Source organism: Acartia tonsa, chromosome 5, assembly GCF_053477335.1.
Source record: "Acartia tonsa isolate MP-2025a chromosome 5, ASM5347733v1, whole genome shotgun sequence".
Classification (NCBI taxonomy): domain Eukaryota; kingdom Metazoa; phylum Arthropoda; class Copepoda; order Calanoida; family Acartiidae; genus Acartia; species Acartia tonsa.
In genome coordinates, this window is record NC_137264.1 from 24,458,178 (window position 1) to 24,475,075 (window position 16,898).

The window sequence follows — 16,898 nt, forward strand, 5'->3', positions numbered from 1 at the left end:
ACATACCCTGGTGGTTCCAGGGATATATCATTAAGGCTTGTCGGCTGGCCAGAAAGCTTTTAACAGGCGGCCGACTAAAAGCCGGATTTTATGGTTATCAACTGTACAAAGTAGCGATTTTCGGTTTTTTGGCCAAAACTCATGCAGGGAGTTGTTTTTTGGGATTGACATACAAAAGCAAGTTTGTACAACTTTTTGGGGCGGACATTTCTTTACTTACGCATTATCCGCCACAGGTAAACTGTTTGGCTGATACGCACTGCCAAAGGCACAATTTTTGACAATTTTTCAAAAAATTTCGGTTTTTTGCTCCTTTAGGGGATGACGGAGTCGATTTAGCGACTTAGGACACTTCTTCAATAATGTTTAACTTTTTGAGGCAGAAATTTCTTTACTTATGCATTATGAGCCTCTGGCAAACTGTTTGGCTGTTATTTGCCGCCAAAATCGCGATTTTCGGCGATTTTGCCATTCATGAGGTTTCAACGGAAATTTTGGAGGGAAAGGAGTCCTCCAATCAAAATGATTATTAAATACTTTTCTTTTGCAAAGGGGGGGGGGCAAAAGTGACACTTTTTGAAACCAAAACTAAAAGTCAAAGGAACTCAACCAAAAAAAAGAGTTACAGGTCTGACATTTTGCATGGCAGTTGCTTTATAGGGGTACAATATGGAACTGTGAAGAAACGGCGTCGCAACTGCCGAAAACCGCCGAGAAAAGGCAAACAAAATTTCGGTGGGAAACGGCAGTTTTGGGCGGTTGCGCTGCCGTTTCTTCACAGTTCCATGTTTTACCCCAATAAAGCAACTGCCATGCAAAATCTCAGACCTGTAACTCTTTTTTTAGTTGAGTTCCTTTGTTGACTTTTAGTTTTGGTTTCAAAAAGTGTCACTTTCGCCCCCCCCTTTAATTGGCTACATTTTATGTGACAAAATTTTTTTGTGTGTCCAACTGGTTTTGTTCCAGTTGAAATTAAAAAAAAAGATAACAACTACTAATTACACCAACCCCATGAAATGTATTTTCCCCCCACAAGAAACAAGTTTGGGTGAAATAATTTTTTAAGCCGCAGGCTCCAAATTATCTTATTATTAATTATAACACTATAATTATGAATTATATTATCTTACCATATTTATACATAATAATTATGATTATGTTATTATTATTATTCAGTTATAGTATTATAAGTATCAATTATCATATTTAACCTATTACAAATCAATCAATAAATTATATTACATAACCTTATATATTAAATTATAATTATAAATTATATTACATAACATTTTAAATCTATCAATAATAACTCATATTAATTATCATTATCTTTCTATTACTTATTATTTATGATTTTATCATTATTAATCATATAAACTATCCTATAACTAATTGATCAATACTTATACATATTGTTATATTTTTTTTTTATAATTTAGTAACTATCACCATTTCTAAATTACTTTATTTGATTATCAATTGAATTACCTAACCTATTACATATCTTATAGTAATTTTTATACTCTTTAATTTATAAATAATTGCTAGAGATGAATAATAAGTATTTAGATTTACAAAGTAATAATCATTAAAGATTAATCAGATAATTAAAAGATAAATTAGAAAAAAAATTACCAAGTAGTAAATATCAGTGATTGAAATGTGGAATTAATTATCAAAATTATGATGTACTAACAATTAGTGTTTAATTAATTTTAAAATTGCAAGAAAAAAATAATTATAATTAAAAAGTAATAATTTTTAAATTTCAACTGGAACAAAACCAGTTGGACGCACAATAAAATTTACTTCACATGAAATGTAGCCAATTTAATTTGCAAATGAAAAGTATTTCAGAGTTATCTTGATTGGATGACTCCTTCCCCTCAAAAATGGTCTTTAAAACCTCGCAAACGACAAAATCGCCAAAAATCGCGATTTCAACGGCGAATAACTGCCAAACGGTCTGCTAGAGGTTAACGATACATAAGTAAAGAAATGTCCGCCTCAAAAAGTTGAACATTATTGAAGATGTGGCCTAAGTCACTAAATCCACAAACCGAAATTTTTTGAAAAATCGTCAAATATCGCGCCTTTGGCGGTGCGTATCAGCCAAACGGTTCGCCCGTGGCGAATATGCGTAATTAAAGAAATGTCCGCCCCAATAAGTTGTACAAACTTGCTTTTGTTTGTCAATTCCAAAAAACAACTCCCTGCATGAGTTTTGGCCAAAAAACCGAAAATCGCTACTTTGTACAGTTGATAACCATAAAATCCGGCTTTTAGTCGGCCGCCTGTTAAAAGCTTTCTGGCCAGCCGACAAGCTTTAATGATATATCCCTGGAACCACCAGGGTATGTAGAATTTTGGTTAAAAAAAACATTTAGACTCTCTTATTGCAATTTTGTTGGTTATGGCGTGTCTTAAAGACCAGTCAACCTAAATTCTAAAATGTATGTATAAATTCGTCAAATTTTTAGGATTTACCAACATTTTTCAAATTGACATAAGTTTGTCAATTTTCAACCTTTTTTCACATTTTAAGTTGCTAAAATTATCTTCATTACCTAAGGTTTTTGTTTTTTGAAAAATTATTAATGAAAAATGGAATTTAAAGCATATTTTTTTAATTTTAGATGAAATTTTGATTTTTTTTTTGGGCCGGAAATGGCCGGAAACCGGTCAAACGACCGGATTTTAACCATTTTTTTCAACTCTAGGGGTCATATCCAGTGTTGTGGAATTCAGATCATACCTTAAAGCAAAAATCATCATTGGGGCGTACCCAGGAGGGGGCTTGATTTACAGATACCCCCTAAAAACCGGAAAAAAACGGTTTTTTATAAAAATCCCGGCCGGTTTTGGCCGGATCCGGCTCAAATTTTGCATGGAGTCATCCTTTGGTATTCCCTACAGTTGATACTTGATCTGGCAAGATCCCAGAAAAGTGTGGTATATCTAGGGAGGGGGGGGGGAGGGTTGGTTGGCTAGGAAAATGTGCCAGTTTTTTTAATAAAACCTAAAACACAAAGAAACTTGACTAAAATATAAGGTATAGGATTGTGATTTGGCAAAGAAGGTCAATTTATAAATGTGTAGATTTGATTTTAAATCATCTAATTCGACAAAAAAAGGGCCAAAAATTTCCAGCACTTAATTTTTTTCGGATTGATTTTCTTTGATAGGTATTTAGTTTTGGTTTCTAAGTGTTTATTTTTATTAGCTTAACTACTTACATTGTATACCTACCAAGATAATATTCGTATCACCGTCCGACATTACGTCGTAGAACTATATCAATTGGCTTTGTCTTTCTTGTTCATTTACATGATAGTTTTAATAAACAGAGCAATTTTGAAGATTTTCTTTTTCAGGGACCGCGTATTAATGTTTCGAAATGAGGTACACCAAGACAAGATAACCCTGGGAATTATTGAAAATGAATCTGTTAGTCCGCAATCAACATTAATAACTGTCCATAGGTTAGTGCGTCCATAAAAGTGAAGTCCAACAAAATGGATGGTCAGATAAACAATATTAAACAATTATAAAATACTAGAGGCGGTGTTCTAAAATTATTCCGCTAATGGCTAGATTGAATATTAATTTTTTTTTTCCATTGGCCTATCCCTGATTATCAACCTAACTACAAAAAAAGTTACTATTCATAAAGATTACTACGACTTTAGTTTTGTTTTTTCATCTTTTTTTAAAGATTAAATGTCCCTCTCTCTCACTTCCCTTTCCTTCCGTCTTTTTTAAATTTCATTATTTTATTTAAACCTGTATTTATAATTTTGTCTCTCTTTCTTTAAAATATTTTAGGATCCTAGTATTTTTTTGTTTCAAATTATCGTCCTGAAAGGGTTAAAATGTTTAATTAAATGTTATGTTTTAGTTTAATTTCTAAACACACTATGGCGCGTCGCTAGTATCAAATTATTTTAAAACTAAGTTTTCTTTGATTTACTATTTTATAGATTTAAATTTTCTGTTTTATGAATAGAAATTTAATACTTTAATATAATTCAAATAGCAACATGAAATTAAAAAAAAAGAATTTGTTCTTTATAGAGTAAAATAATGGGTCTTATCGTTCTGGTCAATGATAGTTTATAATGAAATATTGGAGCACTATGAGTATTAAACACTCTACTATTGGAAGATTCGAGCTCATTTATAGACGTTTATTTCCTATATAGATCTGTCATGGATCTTGATGCAATAAAGCAAGCCGTTTTATAAAAAAATGTCGAAAATAGTTCATAAGGTAAAAAACAGAAAAAGTAATCGCTCATATAGGTATAGAATAATGTATTTAAAATCAACATTATCAGGAAGGAGTCTGATATCTATCCCAAAGTAGGATGCTTTACATATTGACATTTTAAGAGGTCAGGTATTTTAGAGTCTAATCGTCCCATAAATAAGATTTAAACAAGGATGACAACATCCATAAGTAGCGAAGCACAAAAAATCGTGGATGGGACTGACCGTCATTGTTGTTTTCTTCAAACGACTGGAAATTATTTTCTTTAACTGAAATTTTTTTAAAATCGAACTAAAAACACCAAAAATATGGGGGAAAATGTAATAAATATAAAATAGCCTAAAACTTGCAAAAAGGCAGTCTGACCTTCATAGTTGTTTTCTTCAAACGACGGGAAATTTAATTTTGATATCTATAACTGAAAAAATGTTGAAAATCGGACCATAAAATCCAAAGATAAAGGGGGAAAATGTAAAAAAAATTTAAATTGCCAAAAACCAGCAAAAAGGCAGTCTGACCGTCATTGTTGTTTTCTCCAAACGACAGAAAATATAATTTTGATATCTTTAACTGAAAAAATTTTGAAAATCGAACCATAGACACTAAAGATATGGGGAAAATGTGCAAAATCAAAAAATAGCCTAAAACCTGTTAAAAAGCCGTCCGATGCCATTGATGTTTTATAGTTATTGTGCTACTTAATGATGGGAATGTTGTCAAAAAATTTCAGCATATTATCTTTTATAGGAGCTGAGTAAATCCCATTTCCCCCATAGCGTTACGGACGGACGGACTGACGGACAGACAAAGTGAATTATAGAGTAGCTTCGCTACTAAAAATGTTTTAAATGGACATAATGAACTTCTGATAATGGTTATAGTGTGGCAGACGTCATCATCTTAAATTGGAACTTGATAGGACAATTCTTAAATGCCTAAAGTAATGATAAGAGTTTATATTGTAGGTATAATTTTTTCATTGTCTTACTGCTATTTTTTATTATTTAGGAGTCGATTGGTCGAGGACGGTTACAGACAATTAGCTAATTTATCTAGTCAAGCTATGAAGGGTCTCATTAGAGTCAAATTTGTCAATTTACAGGTACAATATTTTTTTTTTTGGGGGGGGGGGGGTTTCTGTTCTGATTATTTTCAGAGTAAATGTTCGTAGATAGGAGCATAGTTGCTCGTTAAGTTGGAGAAAAAATTGCGAATAGATAATTTAAGGGTAAATACAGTAATTTTTTAAGCTTAACAAATCTTTGATTATATTTTCATAACGCTAGACGTAAAAAAAATATTGAGATTTTGCTAGTGCTAGAAATTATAATATTTTTTTTTGAGAAAAAATAAAAATCACTAGGTATTTACAAGAAAAGTATGTTTTTAATGTTTCTTGTACAAAGTTAAATGTATAGGTGAAAATATACTTATTTTAACTTTTATTAAGGGCCTAGACGAAGCCGGTATAGATCAGGACGGTGTTTTCAAGGAGTTTCTTGAAGAGACAATCAAAAAAGTTTTTGATCCAGGCAGGAATAAAAGGATAAAAATACGTAGAAAAAAAGAATGCATATTTATTTCCAAATGTAAAATGCTGTCCTTGTTTAAGTAGAGGATGTCTAACTGTGTGTCTGTTCTTACCTAAAGATCACTTATTCTAAGTTAATTTAGCCAATCGATCCTAGAGAAATAGCACCCATAAAAGAAGCATAAAAAGTAAGGAGCAATAGGAAAAGCAACTATTTAAAAAAAAACGATGAATCTTTAAAGAAAAGTCATGATGGAACATAAAAATACAAAGTGTAGGTATTTAGTTTAGAAATACGAGTAGTGTTAAATATGAACAGGGTTATTTTTCCATAACTATAGCTTTAACTCTTAATAAAACCGCTCATCCTTACCTTTTAATCCCCCATGGTTGCAGGTTTAAATTTGTTTACATCCACAAGCGAGGAGAGGTTATTTCCCTCCCCTCTTTCACATATGACTGATAATCACTTAGGTAATCTTTAATTATATTCTTTGGCGGATGCTAATCTATAACAACTTTGTCTCTAGTTCGTATAGGCTGTAATGCATTATATTTTATCTCGGAAAAAGAAAAAAAATAGTTTCTTTTCAAATTTTTTGGGACTAATAAAAATATTGTGTACTCTTAAATGTATGATCATATCATGATGTTTGTCTGTACCAAAATATCTCGCTAACTGCTTAGCTTTTTTCAGTTGTGAAAAATATTGGTAATCTTCTCTATTACCTAAACAATTATACATGTTCAACATTTTAGAACATTTATAATTTGTGCTTTACTAAACTGCTTATAATAATTTTTTTGATCGATTGGAAAGCTTTTTTTGTTTAGATTTGTTTGAGTTTGTGGGCCGAATGATTGGTAAAGCAGTCTACGAGGGCATTGTCGTCGATATTCCATTTGCTGCTTTTTTCCTTACTCAAGTTTTAGGTAACTTAAAATTTATTTGAATTTTAGCTAAGGAAAAAGTGACATAAAAAGGTTTTTTATCAAAAGTATTTTTTCCACAAAAAATATCATTTTGTTGAAGAAAAATTGTAAAAAAAATATGTTGAGGAAAATAACATCTTTTTAAAAATAATGATATAATATCTTCATACAAAAACTTTCATACCTGATTTTATTGTGCTAGCGGCTTCACCACAAGTCCCACAGCTTTTAACGTTTAGGTTATAGGAAAAAAATTCTAAATTTTAAGGATTTTAATTTCTAGATGACAGTTATTGCACTCAATAAACCTTCCGATAACTAAATAGTTGTTAGGATATTTTTTAAATGATACCTTTATATTATACGAATCGTTTTAAAAGTTCAAAATAAAAGGACGATTCTAACATGTTTGTATGTCAGGTAATGACCACTCAGCACTGTACAGCTACCTGGATGAAATGGCCAGTGCAGATCCAGAACTCTACAAGGAATATAATTATCTTTTTATCATTACACAAATACATTCTATCTTTCAATAGGTATTAAAAACTGTTTTGACTTTACTCAAGAAGTTCAAAGAAGGGTAATGGGTATTGGGTTGTATATATGTTAAACTAACTAAGAGTATGATTATACTTAAACAAAATGGAAGGTTATATATGTAAAGGTCTCGTAATCAAGGTATTAAGTAAACCAATAAGCATTTAAGATTACTAAAAATAAAATACTAACTATAACGTCTTAGAAACAGGTTTTTAACACTATCATTATTTGTACTATGAAATGTATTCCTTAGTAACAAAAAAAGTTTTTTATATTTTTTTACGAAGTATCTGCAATAATCACCACCCGAATTATTATTGAGTACGAAAATACTATTAAAAAATTATGTGATAAAAGACGTTTTTCCCTGAATCATTATCTAAACATATGTTGATATTCAGGAAAGATGTTCATATATATTATTATTTTATCAATATTCGTAATAGAATACAAGGACAATTACAATGACAAGCCAACAATATTTTTTATTGAAACAAAGCAATGTATTTATTATACAATTATTATAAAGGAAAAATTGGGCATTTTGTTTTTAAATTGTCAAAAATATATGTTGAATGTTAAAGGTTTATCTTGGCTGGAATTGTCAAAAAACACTGTGTATCAAAGTTTTAAGATACACGAGGAATTTAAGAAATTTATGGCCAATTATTTAGCTACAACCGGATTATACGGAAACCCTAGTTAAAGAGTAGCTACAGTACTAAAAATATAAAAACCTGTACTCGAACTTTCCCTTCCTGGTATAATATAATAAAATTGCATGTTTCATATCAGTTTAATCTTTCTTCATAAGTAGTATTAGAAGCGAAGCAATTCTATAGTTTACTTTTTTCTAAAACTTATATTATTTTCCTGTTTTATGTGTATGAAAGGTTTCTATTAAAATGTCTCTTAATTTAGAGTTCATAGACAATATTAAGTTACAGCTGCCAGGAAACCAATAGCATCCAGTCGTATGACGTCATTCTTATACAATTTTTGGCTTAATGCTTAAAAAATCAACGGGAATAAACCAGCATATTTTTTTTATAAATTTTCCCGCAACCTTGTCCTTATTCTAGACTTAACTTTCTTTGTCAGAGTTTTCTGTTGCTCTAAGTAAAAGGTCAACATGTAAATTTTAATCATCATTCATGACTGCTGCCTATTCACATGATCATTCTTGTTTAAAATTAATTAAATTCTAAATTTAGATATTTCAATGTCACTGCCGTGGTCGCATGTATGCATCATTAACATTGGATTCATGTATAGGAAAATGGACATTCAAATAATCTTCCATATCACAAAAAGTTCATAATGTTGAGTGTTTCAATATTTCAACCTTTAATTGTAATCCAACTAAGGGTAAATTTTGTGTTTTGTAATTGGGGAGGTACATTAATTCACCTGCTATTGCATTATCCCTTTAGATCCCTGAGTTTTGATGAAATAAAACAATAAAGTCATACCCCTCCCCCCTTCCCATTTCTCTGAATTAAAACAGTTTTAGGTGCAAAAAGTTTTTAGATGTAAATTGATTTTAATGAATATTTGTTTGAGTCTCTGCATGCATACCCTCGTAAACAGCTGAAATCACATAATAATCACTTTTTAGTTATAGGAATATTATTAGGCAAATTATTAAACCTTTGAGGAACAACCTTGAGAGAATAAGATCGAACCTGCCATATTATTATATAAATAACTAGCGGCTACGCCCCCTAGAAGCCTCTAGGGGCACTTAATGTAGGAGGGGGAAAAGTCGACCTCGTCCCATTTTAAATTTTAGTTTAAAGAGTAAAAAAAATATTTTTTGGGGTGGAGAGGGGGTGAAGACACCCTCCTAAAAAATAGTTTAAAACCTTCCAAGGACCTATATGAAGCTTTACTGTAAAGGAGAACAATATCGGTTCAGCGGTTAGCGAGATCCTTCGGGACAAACAAAAAACGCTTACTAATTTATGTAATAGGATAATTATATTAAATATTTTTAAGAATTTGACCTACATTAAACATTACAAAGGAGATGTAGAGGATTTGGGCCTAACATTTTCATTTGACCAGGTAAGAAAATTTATTTTCTCGGATGTTATTAAATATAAAATCATAGATGTCTAACCAAATTAGCTATTCTATAAATCCGCGACTGTGTAACACATAACGCATCCGATCGTTGTAAGGAAGGTGATATGTTCTAAACCAAAAGACGTTAAAAATGGTTTCTACTGCTGCTCATAAACCATTGCTAATCAAAAAGAAAGATTTGGATTAGACATACACCAAAATGTTATTTCACGGTCTATCCAGTCTTCTAAAGGCTATCTAAGGCTAGTTATTCTATAACTTATTTTATCCGTATGTTCTTGTATAATACTGTGAACAAAGTGTGAATTCCTTGAATTTATTTTAGAAATTTATTTGTGAAGATTCCCATGACCATTCCACATATAAATATCTTTAAAATACTAGCATATACACCCATAGAGGCATCTAGGGTCACTTAAGATGATGTGAGGGGAAAGTCGCCCCTCACATCATATTATAACTAAACACAGACAAACCTCCTATTACTTTTCTAAATGTATTTAATATTGTTGAGGATGTGTTGGGAAGAATAATATCTCACGAGCTAGTGCCTGGTGGCAGGAGTATAAATGTTACAAATGAAAATAGGATTCTCTATATCCACATGATGGCACATTTCAAGATGCACAAACAAATTCAAAACCAGGTAAAAAAGTGATAATTCAAGCTAGAATGTCCAAGCTTCATTTTATCAGTGCGGGGGCCGGGGTTACAAAATTTCTTTATTCAAGTTTAGGGGAAGATAAAAAGTCTGCGGAAAGTTTGTATTTACCACACCCAAAAAAATATACTTATATGGCAAAGAGGTAGTTGCACGAAATGCAGTTAAACTTCAATTTAGTAATCCGCAAATTTTTTCCTGTTTAATGGTTTAAACTATATATAGGGCATATATTTGAAAGAATTTTAATTCTTACCACGTAGTTTTGAAAATATCTAGATTAAAAAATCATATTCTTGTTATATAAAATATCTATGATTTTGTCACTCGTATTATTAGAATGAATCGTTTGTGACTAAATATAAACAAGTTTGATGGATTTTTGCGTATGACAGCCCTTCCAGGATAATAAATCTATTTATCATTTTTATTAAGGTTGCTGCATTTCGTCGAGGCTTCCGTACAGTTGTCTCTTTCGACTGGTTAACATTATTTTCCGGACCTGAAGTTCAACGCCTAATATCTGGAGATAATACACCTATAGATTTAAAGGTATGATATTTTCTACAAGTAGCTTATGTACGTCTGTCTATAATTACTAGATTTATAACTAATCCATCAGTCGTAGGTACAACTATGTTGATTGGGTTAATTTTTGGTCAGGTAAAAATGATCTCGAATAAATTCGATGTCTTAATTTTTTTTCTTATTAATAAAATATTGATTACTTAGAATTTACAACCCATTAGATTTAATGGATTAAAATTGGATTTTCAACTTTTCTATGAACTGCTATTAAATGCTACCTTTAAGTCAAAGATACACAAATTAAAGTCTCAATCAAAGTATTCTTTATTTTAAGTAAACTATACTTTGAATTTGTTTTATAAAGGTTTCTCATTATTTATTGATTATTTCCAGCTTTGTTTTGGAGGGGTGGGGGTGGGGGTAATTTTATTAGGAGGGTAAAGATAACCTCCAAAAAAAATTAAAAACCTTCCCTGGTCCTATAAGAAGCTCCATTATAAAGGAGAACCATATCGGTTTAGCGGTTAGCGAGATCCTTCGCTACAGACAAAAAAAGCTTTATACTACTTTATACAATATTAGCGGCTTCGGCCCTAACCTAATTTTTTGTATTTTTCATTTAAAAGAAAAATAAAAAAATTAATGTTTTTTTTTATTGGGGAGGGGGGGTTGTCGACCCCACTATTTAATTTTAATTTTAGTTATAAAAAGAATTTTTTTGGGGGGTGGGGGGTATTTTTCATTTTTTGGGGGGTTGGGGGTGTCCCACCCCCAAAAAAATAGTTATAAACCTTCCCGGAACCTATGAGAAGCTCCATTATAAAGGAGAACATATCGGTTCAGCGGTTAGCGAGATCCTTTGCTATAGACAAAAAAAGCTTACTACTTTTTACAAAAGGATTTTTTGTACAGGATCTACGGAGGAACACTAGTTACTACGGAGGATTCCATGATTCTCATAAAGTTATTGTTTGGCTCTGGGATATTCTAGAGAAAGATTTTAATGACAAGGTAATAACATTCATTATTCATAATATAGATTAAGGTAGCATTTTTTCTCATATTTATTCGAAACCGATTAATATCCGGTGAATAAGAACTGGTTCTCAGCCATACGAAAAAACTATGTCTAGCATCGTATTATATCCAGCTAGACCCGTCTAATTTCAAATCTGTCATTTAAGGCATGAAATTAATTTTGCAATTAACATTGCAGATTTTTGCAAATAACTTGCAAATATGATTTCTGCGGATTTTCTAATTTACATAGGCGTTTTCTATTTATATTCCTCTTTCCAAAAATACCTCACTTGTCAGGATTGGATAAAAAAATCTTTGTGGTCGAGATTCATAACTGTGCTTCAGGGCCATTCCTTCTCCCTATGTTACAGTTAACGAAACAGTGCACAAAGAGCCGGTTGAGTAATGATATCCCCTCACTCTTATGAAATAAATTGAAAATAATGCAGGGAGTAATTTTTTCTCTGTGCTAAATCCGCCTGCGGGGACCATAACCTAGCGGGGCTACCCAATACCCGATTTAACCGTACATATTAAAAAAACAATAAAAAAACACCGAGCGAACCCTTCCTTTCTTAAGTTCAATTTATTTTAAAATAATGGTGGTGGTTATCAGTGCCCTCTAGTGTAGACACCAACGAAGAATTTGAAGTCTAAGAGTTTATATTTTTTAACAGGAGAAAGGAGCATTTTTAAAGTTTGTGACCTCGTGTTCGAAACCACCTTTACTCGGGTTCTACAATCTGGAACCTCCATTCAGCATACGCTGTGTTGAGGTAAATATTATTTGAAAGTGAACTTTTTCTGTTAACAGATTATATGTCTGGTTGTCAGAATCTATAATGTGTAATAGATAGCTCACATCATGAATTTAGTCATCTTAGCATATCCCCTATCCATTTCAAAATTTGTAGTCCTAGCTAGATTGCTTATATTATTGAAGCAATTTTTTTTAATGGGACATATACCAATAAGCATAAAATCAATTTTCTTAACAACCTTTTTGTGACTGACATACCAGGGTCGTCCAAGGGGGGGGGGTAAGGGAGGATTACCCCCCCCCCCTCCCCAATTGGAGGTGACGTAGGCATCCCCAAATTTTTTAATTTTTACCCACTCCCCAAAATGAAAAAAGCTTGGACGTTTCCCCCCCCCCCCCACTCCCCCAATAAAAAAGTTTGAACGTTGGACATACCCTGTGATCCTAGGTGGCGGAAGATGATGATGATGGTGACACACTGGGCTCTGTTCTCAGGGGATTCCTAGCATTAAAAAAGAAAGACCCTGTAAACAGGTATTATTTTATACTGGGCTCTAATCTCAGGGGATTCCTTGCATTCAAAAATAAAGACCCTGTAAACAGGTATTATTTCATGCTTTCATCCCATTTGTAGGTAGGTGCGTAGTATCTCTATAAGTATCCTTTTGACATCCTTCCAACAGAAAAGTTGTTTACCGTGTATTAGAGTATAGACTATCAGAGTCCCCTCCATATCAAAGCTACTAGAGTTTAAATGTTAGATAACATTACTTTTAAAATTCCTTTATGAATTGTAAAATTTACTATTTTGAACTTTTTACTAGATAAATCTGCGCACTTATGCTCGTTTTACATTTTGTTTATAAAAAAATATTAGTCTCAGATAACCCAAACAGGAACATAATAATGTTTTATCATTTATTAGCCTACTTATTGCTACTACCTCCAACCTTATTTCATATTTAGATTACCAACAGCGTCAACTTGTTTTAATCTTTTGAAACTTCCCAATTATCAAAAGAAATCAACTTTGAGGTAATTGCAGCATTTCTAATTATTTGTCTATAGGTAATACAAAGTATTACGATGTCTGGCTGTGTAAAGCTAAAGATTTAGATAATTGCTGGACCGATAACATTCTGCATGTGACGGGATATACAGTAAATTATAAAGCTGGTCCTATGGTGGTTTTTTAAGCTTTTTTATGGTGTGAATAACCCCCCTCCCCCTTAAAGAGGCGTAGGTGCTAGTAAAGGAAAAACTAATGTTATTGTTTGTTTCAGAGAGAAGTTAAGATATGCCATAACATGCAATACTGGATTTGAACTGTCATAAATCCCCAGGCAGGGAGGGGACATCGGTCGGTAAATTATATTAGTACCCAATGTTTTATAACCACGTTTTCTTATTCATTAATTCAAAATCTTTAGATATTTTTATTAATTTTTCCAAACTCGCAATGTACAAGAAGACCTTAATAATTTAATTTACAAAAGGGATAATTTTGTTTATCATTATTGGGGATATATATCAATTTATCGTCCATTGTCTTATCCCTTAAAATCTCTGTAAATTATATATGCTTTAATTTTTTTATACTGGGAGTGGGTTGGCAGGTATTGTTAAAATAAATGCAGAAATTGGTGGACACTTAAAATTAGATTATAGGCTATATTTTAGGCGTTGCTACAAATGATCTAACCCTACAAAAGATCTAATCCTACGAATGGTCTAATGTTACAGAAGATCTAATTTACAAAAGGTCTAACCCTACAAAAGACCTAATCCTACAAAAGGTCTAATTTCAAAAAATTAAAAAAATCTATTAACAGCAAAACAATGCAATGGAAAAATCGAATCCAATATGGCGACAAAACACACACCATTTGTAAATTAGAACTTATGTAATTAGACCTTTTGTAGCAACGCAATATTTTAAACACAAAACTAACCACGGTTGGACCCTCAGATGTGAAAACTTTATTTTAGTGTTTGGCCAAAATGACTTAGCAATTGTATCTGTAAGTACGTCTAATAACACCCTTTGCTATTTTTAAAATCCTAGAAAATTTTTTTTGCAAGAAAATTGCATAAATTCGCAACCTTTTTTAGAACCACTACATAACTCGAGTTTTAAAACTTTTTATATAAAATCCTTTTTACAAAAAATATCAATAATTACTTAAAATTAAACCTGAAAGAAAAAAAATCTCATTACACGTGTTAATTTGCATATTTTAGGTCTTTTTTTGAGGAAAGTATAACTTCCACATTTTTGACAATAATTATATTTTTTTAACATTTCAAAGTAAAATATAATAAAACTTAAATGATTTTTCTTGAATTATCAGTTGAAAATTTCATCAAACATGCAATTTAAGTGATGAAAATTTAATAAAATCATTTTTTGAATGTTTAGAATTACCAATTTTCTACATTTAAAACAAAATGTTAACAAAATTTAAAAACATTTTAACATATAACTTCAAAAATCAATAACATTTTATAAAAAGATGTTTCAAAAAATAAATCATTAAAAGGTATTAAAATGCATTTGAAATTACTTAAAATTAAAACAGGAACATCTTTCTACACTGTATTCTGTGTAATAGAGTTTAAATGACATGATTAGTGAATGAAATATTTCCTAAACTCATTAAGCCTTTTTGTGACTATATTAAAAATAATTTATTTTGTTTCATATTGTTTTTTTATTCAAATATTTGACAAAATTTTCCCTACATCAATAAAATAAAGTCAGTTTTTTACTGTTTCCAGGTTTTTCTTTATAATTATAACAATTAAATATAATATAAATCTTCATTATCTTTTATTTGAATTATCATACACATTAAAATGTAAAGTATAAGCTAGAATAGCACTTTTTTCAACGAATATTTTAATGACATTATATCAAAATAATTCCTCTTAAATATCACACAACATATGATTGGAAAGTATAGCCATTTCTTGGAGGTATAATATTTACAAAAATACCATTAATTCTGTTTTTATCAGAAGTTAAAAAAATTGAACAATTCTAAAACAATGGTTGGCTGTCTAGATATTGAGTACACTAAGACTACGGCTCTGTTCTATTGAAATAACGTTGCAAAAAGTGGGGTTCTGAAAGTAATCTACCTAATTTTTTTTAAAGAACCAACTAGTACTGTCAGTATCTTTTTTCTTGTAATCTAGCAGACAATCAAATCATAACACAATTTTCATGATAAAATATTCAGGTTTCTACTTCACATTTTAAAAAATATACTGATCAATAAAATGTTCAAAATTTTACTTTGTACTAATTGAAAAAATATGTTGTAATTCTTATTTTAAAGTTACATTTTTATCCCTGACAAAATCATAGACGACTTTTAAAGGCATCTTATCTAAACTTTTTGAAGAAAAACTTAAAAACGTTAATTAAGTATGAAAACTATTTTCTTCGATTTTTCTGAAGTTATTATCGCATTCTATGGGTTTTTTATTATCATTTACTTATATCGAAAGTGCCAAACATTGTACCCTAACTTATTCATTTAATAAAAAACCAACCGTGTAACTTTTTTCACTATTTTTCAGAATATTTGCCTAGCTATGTAATTAACTATATATTTAAAAATATAACAGTCAGATTAATGCCTTTTAATAGATTCTTGTAAAATCAGGTTTATCTTATTTATTTTAACTTATCAATATCCCAACCCCCTGTTTTTATTTAGTTTTTTTTCAAATCGTTTTATTAAAAATAACCCTTTTTATTTTATATTTATTAAAAATAAGCATAAAAACTAAAAACCTAAATGGCCAATTTAATTTATTTTATTATGTTAACTCTAAAAACATCAAAAAGAAATTGACGAAAATATTTTGAGGAAAAAAAACAGTAAAGTGTAAATGTTTGTAAGATGTTGCAGTAAAAATTGTGTTTCGTAGTTATAAAGTAGATACGTTACTACTCAAACATTTCATATTATTATAAAGAGAATTTCTATTTATGTATCGCATCGTATTAGACAGCTTTCTATGGATATTAAAATGATACCAATTAAGGCCAATAATTGTATGATTTTCTGTAATACAATGCTATACATGATTTTTAATTATGGATGAGGGCCGTTTCTAATCCAGTGGATACCTATCGGGTTCGAAGCCATACTGGAAAGATATTTTTCTGTATGATGTGATTTTATTGTGTTATAAAAGAATTGTAATATTATAAAATTTGAAATGCATTTGAAAATATTTTGATTAGGTATATTTTATTGTATAGGGGTATAGCCGCAGTAGTAAGGTGTTTTTTTTTTGTCTGAAGCTTAATATCTCAACAAACTATATTAATTTTCCTATTTAGGCAAGCTTCATGTGGGTCCTGGGGTGGTATAAGGCTATTTAATTTTTAGATTTATATCTTTGGACGTTTTTAAGCTATTTTCTGACCCTTCCATACCGCTTTTAATAATATACCCTTGCCACAGCCACTACTGTAAAGTTAGAAACTTCTGAACGAATTTATTACTTTTACAGGAAAGCCTTATTTGACGTCAATTTAAAATCAACA

At 30.7% G+C, this 16,898-nt stretch overlaps 1 protein-coding gene across 3 annotated transcripts in view; it reads left to right on the forward strand.

The window, feature by feature from the left end:
• The window catches only part of LOC145319109 (ubiquitin-protein ligase E3B), a 31,417-nt gene extending 14,829 nt beyond the window's left edge, over positions 1 to 16,588 (forward strand). The window contains exons 20-34 of one of the 3 annotated variants that reach the window (XR_013879691.1): positions 3,375 to 3,482; positions 5,279 to 5,372; positions 5,721 to 5,802; positions 6,198 to 6,275; positions 6,636 to 6,734; positions 7,155 to 7,219; positions 9,273 to 9,344; positions 9,880 to 10,011; positions 10,462 to 10,578; positions 11,467 to 11,565; positions 12,252 to 12,350; positions 12,783 to 12,868; positions 13,301 to 13,369; positions 13,618 to 13,950; positions 15,920 to 16,588. Coding sequence is in view for 1 of the 3 variants with exons in the window: in XM_080160970.1 (XP_080017096.1) it covers positions 3,375 to 3,482; positions 5,279 to 5,372; positions 5,721 to 5,802; positions 6,198 to 6,275; positions 6,636 to 6,734; positions 7,155 to 7,219; positions 9,273 to 9,344; positions 9,880 to 10,011; positions 10,462 to 10,578; positions 11,467 to 11,565; positions 12,252 to 12,350; positions 12,783 to 12,868; positions 13,301 to 13,369; positions 13,618 to 13,669 (1,252 nt within the window). In the remaining 2 variants the exon portion in view is untranslated. Of the gene's footprint in view, positions 1 to 3,374; positions 3,483 to 5,278; positions 5,373 to 5,720; positions 5,803 to 6,197; positions 6,276 to 6,635; positions 6,735 to 7,154; positions 7,220 to 9,272; positions 9,345 to 9,879; positions 10,012 to 10,461; positions 10,579 to 11,466; positions 11,566 to 12,251; positions 12,351 to 12,782; positions 12,869 to 13,300; positions 13,370 to 13,617 lie in introns of all 3 variants that reach the window. The other 2 variants (XR_013879692.1, XM_080160970.1) reach the window with 2 other exon arrangements.
• Positions 16,589 to 16,898: the final 310 nt, after the last annotated feature.